Consider the following 5,574-nt stretch of genomic DNA (forward strand, 5'->3'; position numbering starts at 1 on the left):
AGTTTATTACATGAACAACTAATATTAGCTACAAAACAAACACATTTTTACGTTTAAAAAAGTATATATTTTTTTCGTTAGAAAAAAGATTTATTTGATAGTTTTTCGAGATTTGTTTCGTTTTGTTTTTTATGGAAATAAATATAAAATATGTATACAAAAAATAGTTAAGAATATTTTTAGATTTCTCTTTTTTGAACTTTACAACAAGCTATTTGTAAATAAAAAACAACAACACAGTTTTTGGCATTTATTTTCGTGTGTGTGTTTTGATTGCTTCTAAATCCGATATAGTTTTGTGTGTGAGAGTTATATTCATCAGTTTTGCTTTCAGATATACAAAGCTGTTAAATGTTATCGTAATGATGCCGCCTTTGTCAATACTATATTAATATCAAGAGGTGGATAGTTTTGTAGCAATTTAACATTGGAAGCAAAATCATTTTGCAATATTTGATCACGTTGAATTCTAAAATGGGTAATTAAAGCCAAATTAAATTTATATAGTAAGGAAGTAAAATTTTTTGGACTTACAAAATCATAGCGCAACAAATGTATAGTAGAAAATCGAAACGTTTTTCATCCGCCAATACGGAATCCCAAATGCGCACCACATCTGGTAGAGGAAATTCTTGAGAGAGAATTAAGGATATCCATCTGAAAGGAGTTAAATATATAAGGAATTAATATAAATGGACATGTGATAGACTCGCTTCAAGTCTCTATAATCAGTTTGAAGGTAGTCTTTATGGACGGGTTGAAGGGAGCCTATAAAGACGAGTAAGAAGCCTATAAAGAAGAATTAGCGTACTAAATGGGGTATCTGTAAACAAATGAAAATAGATGAATATAGACGAGCTATGGAAGACTTTATAAAATAGCTGAAAAGAATACGGGATGGATGGAGTATTTATAGACTAGCTGAAAGCTTATGGACGATAGAATGTGTATCTATAGACAAGTAGAAGAGAATCTTTATAGATAATCTAATAGGAGTCTTAATTCACGGACTGAAGAGGATCATTATAGAGGAGCTAAACTACATTATAGACGAATTGAAGGGAGATCTTATTTATAAGCTGAAGGGAATCTTTATAGATAGATAAGAGCAAAAGGGGATCTAGAAAATCGAAAGGAGGTCTTTGTAGAAGAGCGAAATGAGAACTTTATAGACGAGCAGAACAGAGTATTTCTAGACGAACAAAAAAAGTCTTTATAGACGGAATGGGACTTTTATAGACGAGCTGAAGAGAATCCGTATTGTAGAACTTAAACAGGGGATATTTATTAACAAACTGGAGGGCTGAAGGGAGTCTCTTTATAGAAATGTAAGGCACAGTATCTTTATAGTCACTCTCTTTATAGTGGCTGTAATATTAAATCTTGTTTTCGTACGGTTTTCTATGAGAATATATAATAGTGGTTTATCGATATTTTACCACAGAAAGTGCATCTTCATCTTTAAATATAAGTATAATGGTCAAAAATGGTAGTTTAGAAAAGTTTTAAATTTTCAATAATAGGACTCAGTGGTCCTTTATCCGTAGTCGTATTCTGTCCTATGGAAAGGCCCTGGATTTTCAATGATATCTTATTATTTTGATAGGACATACAGTGGTGGTCACAGAATTAAAACATTTACTGTGGTAAACATTTTTTGATCAGCCCTCGAATCGTTTGAAGTATTTTTGAAAATTTTTTAATTCAGAACAATTCGATATACTGTACTTAAGAGATTTAGTGTGAAAATAAAAAATTATTGCATGCAATTTTTCCATAAATAACGGTTTTTATGAAAATACATCGACTTTGAAGTGGCCATATAATTAAAACATTGTGTGATTTTCTACTTTACTGTATTTTTAAAAAAAAAAAATTAAAAAAGCTCTTTAATTTAGTTAAATTATGTAAACTAAGCATCGATAAAGTCATTTACTGACAAAAATTTTTGAAAAAATCTGTAAAATCTATCAAAATCGCCAAAAATTTGTACAGTACACCTTACATTCAGAAAATAACCCATATTATAGAAAATGAAGTTCCGAATGCACCAGAAATTACTAGAATTAGTAGAAAACTATAAATAATTCTCAGAATAAATAAATATTTGAAATAAAAACTGAAAAAAATGGGAATTAACCAAAAAGAACGACTCAATTTCGATAGCCTTTATTGAAGAAGGCCGGAATATTTTTGAATATGTGAGGAAATATCAATTGATATTGGCATTTATTATATCAAATCGATTGTTCGAGTAGTACAGAATATATTTTATCAAAAAATATATCAGTCACAACAGAACGAACAGAGATCAACACCTGTGTTGACGAGAAAACGTTTCTGGTACACAGCAGCATGTTTGATAATTAACTCTTGGCCCTTAAAATCTATTGAACATGACAATATTTTTCCATAATAATATTTTTTGAATAGTATAATGTCCATTTAATTTATTTTAGCCTAAAATAAGAAAAAAATTTACAATTTGACAAATATTTTAAGTCTTGTGTTGAGCATCAAAAATACTGCTGTGTGCCAGAAACTTTTACTCGTCAACATAGGCGTTGATCTCTGTTCGTTTCGTTGTGACTGATATATTTTTTGATAAAATATATTCTGTACTACTGGAACAATCGATTTGATATAATAAATTCCAATATCAATCGATATTTTCTCACATACTGCAAAAATATTCCGGCCTTCTTCAATAAAGACTATCGAAGTTGAATCGTTCCTTTAAGTTAATTGCCATTTTTTGAGTTATTATTTCAAATATGTATTTATTTTGAGAATTATTTATTGTTTTCTACTAATTCTAGCAATTTCTGGCGCATTCGAACCTTTATTATCTATAATAAATGTGATTTTCTGAATGTTAGGTGTACTGTACAAAATTTTTGGCAATTTTGATAAATTTTACAGATTTTTTCAAAAATTTTTTTCTGTAAATGATTTTATCGATGCTTAATTTGCATAACTTACCTAAATTTAAGTGATTTCTTAAAAACATGTTGAAAAAAATGCAGTAAAGTAAAAAATTACACAATGTTTTAATTATATGGCCACTTCAAAGTCGATGTATTTTCATAAAAACCGTTATTTATGGAAAAATTGCATGCAAAAAGTTTCTATTTTCACACTAAATCTCTTAAGTGCAGGATATCGAAGTGTACTGAATTAAAAAATTTTCAAAAATACTTCAAACGAATCGAGGGCTGATCAAAAAATGTTTACCACAATAAATGTTTTAATTGCGTGACCACCACTGTAGTTGTCTTACATAAAATTCTTTAGTCTTTTCATAAATAATCTTCAGAGACTTATTCGAAACTATTGATTGTACTGCATTCCTTAAAATATTAAAAACATACTGAAACGTGGAACTATGTCGACACATTCCTATTAAAATAAGTCTTTACATAAAAAAACACTTACCTAAAACTATAATATTGTGGGTATAATTCTTGTGCTTTTAATCGTTCATACACTTCCAAATCACGTTCTCTCAGCATTTCAGATAAGCGCTTCATCATATTTTTGATACCACCCTCTGAGTCATCCAAGGTTTTTATGAAAAAGTCTCTGATTTCGGCCATAAGGGCGGTAAAACAATAAAAACAATCCGCCTCAGCATGTTCTGGAAAAAACAACATAGTAAATTATTATTAAACTATCAATATATATTATTGTATAAACATTCAAAATCGCTTATGACGACATAACGGTTATAGGAACAATATCCAAAAATCCCAAAATAAGTTCTTCTCCTACTATCGCTTATAGTGACTAATAAACAATAATCTTTACAAGCCACTGGTGTTTCAATTTTGTACATAAACATTTACCTCTATATTCCGGATCCGGATCAGAGGCCATAACATAATAAATTGGTCCCACAATCTCGTTCATACCCTGGACATATCCTTGACCGGGATTCAGTTTGGCATATAAAAATAAAATACGCTGAACCACTTCCCAGTGAGCCTCTTGTCCTTCTTCCATTGCTTTATAGGTTTCCTCAGAACGTTTGTTTATTAAATTTATCTATTAATATAAAAATACATTATTACATGAAGAACAACAGAACATTATTAAAAAAAAAAATGCTGACTATAGAAAAACATGTGTGACAAATACCTGCTGCTGTTATTTTCAAAAGGCCGCATGTAAATTATATTGGAAACAATTAAATTCGGTTTTCTTATCAACACAATTGTGTGTTGACCCCAAGTCAAATGAAATGATTTTAAAATACTGTCTGTAATGCTTACCTTGGTAACACCCAATCCCTTACGTTCCACATTGGCCGATTTCAATACTGAGGGTACAACTCTTTGATGTAGCCGCCGTTCACCTTTGCTATTGACCACAATGTCACAGGGATATTCAGTGGGTTGTTGGAAAAATGAAATGTCGGGACATAAACGCCTAACATCCTTATCGATTTGCAGAAGAAATTCATTGTCATTAAAGAATGTATTCCAGGCACTATCCGGACCCTCGTTCAACGGATGGTCACACAAAATATCTTTGTCTCCATTTTCTTTAAGACCCGGTGGCAATACTAAATCTTCAATAAATTGACGATACAATGACCTCTTCTTGGCTAAAGTACTTGACCAGGATTCTCGTTTGGGACCCAAATAGCCCAATAAGAGTTTCCAACACAATGGTCTCAAACTATTTACATCGGGAACACCTTGAATGAAGAAATACAATGAATGTTAATTGGAGTAGAACGTGAAGGTGTTCGGGAACACCTTGAATGAAGAAATACAATGAATGTTAATTGGAGTAGAACGTGAAAGTTTGTCTTTACATTTTTTCTTTTAATTTTGGGGGCGAATACTTTGTGACCCCCTAATTTATTGAGCTGACGACTGCATGCATCACTTACCATTACTGCACAACTTTCTCAGTGCCTTCAGGTCAATTTCATCTCTGGCCAAGGTATCTTCAAATTCTTTTACTCTTTGCCGATATGGAAATGTAAAGAAATGTAGTTAAATTTCTGTATTTTTATTAAATTAATTAATAAACTGATTGCTTACCGTGCCTTAAAGATTGACATAGTTTTAATAACTAATGTTTTGTTTTATTTGTCTAGGGTTGCCATGCTTCTTGTTGTGGCTGAGATGAGTTGTACGTTGTAGCATCTCAACATTTGGTCTGTATTTTTTTTAACATAATAAAAAAATGTGGAAAATATTTAATTGAAAAAGGATGTAGAAATATATTTACTAATCAAAAAAGTCTATAATGCAATTATTATGTCTTATTTAATAAGTATTTTAAGTAAAGACCCGCATATTGAACAAAATATGTATTGCACTAAAAGTTGGCAACCCTTTTTGGAAAATGCGAGAGAGCGACACAAAGTAAATGAGAGCATAACAAAACAAAAATGTTGCCAGATTAGTTGCTGCTGCTGAAAGAAATAACATTTAAGGTGAATACTAATTTTGGAAATACAAGTTAAATGAGTTGTATTCTATTGGAGGTCTGTGGCAAAATTTAACTAGCAGAAAATAGGTGAATACATAACCAGTTTTTGAAAGAAGAACTTCATAGCAA

At 30.8% G+C, this 5,574-nt stretch overlaps 1 protein-coding gene across 1 annotated transcript; it reads right to left on the bottom strand.

The window, feature by feature from the left end:
* Positions 1-334: 334 nt before the first annotated feature.
* Positions 335-5,071, bottom strand: LOC133334605 (TBC1 domain family member 13). Its single transcript, XM_061542919.1, has 7 exons — positions 5,052-5,071; positions 4,898-4,971; positions 4,272-4,699; positions 3,846-4,044; positions 3,436-3,637; positions 535-657; positions 335-469 (listed from the first exon to the last, which is right to left on the bottom strand). The coding sequence occupies exons 1-7, from the start codon at positions 5,069-5,071 to the stop codon at positions 355-357; spliced, it is 1,161 nt and encodes a 386-aa protein (XP_061398903.1). The 3' UTR covers positions 335-354.
* Between the last annotated feature and the right edge of the window lie 503 nt (positions 5,072-5,574).

This window comes from Musca vetustissima, unplaced genomic scaffold (genome assembly GCF_032173495.1).
Source record: "Musca vetustissima isolate MV318-11 ecotype Yass unplaced genomic scaffold, APGP_CSIRO_Mvet_v1 utg2180, whole genome shotgun sequence".
Taxonomy (NCBI): domain Eukaryota; kingdom Metazoa; phylum Arthropoda; class Insecta; order Diptera; family Muscidae; genus Musca; species Musca vetustissima.

What these genes read in the sequence shown, in the direction of transcription:
- LOC133334605 (XM_061542919.1), bottom strand. Translation starts at nt 5,071, where the DNA reads ATGTCAATCTTTAAGGCACG. An exon ending in ATGTCAATCTTTAAGGCACG is followed by an intron (nt 4,972 to 5,051) that starts GTAAGCAATCAG and finishes ATATCGGCAAAG; the next exon opens with AGTAAAAGAATTTGAAGATA. An exon ending in TCCGGATCCGGAATATAGAG is followed by an intron (nt 3,638 to 3,845) that starts GTAAATGTTTAT and finishes TGTTTTTTCCAG; the next exon opens with AACATGCTGAGGCGGATTGT.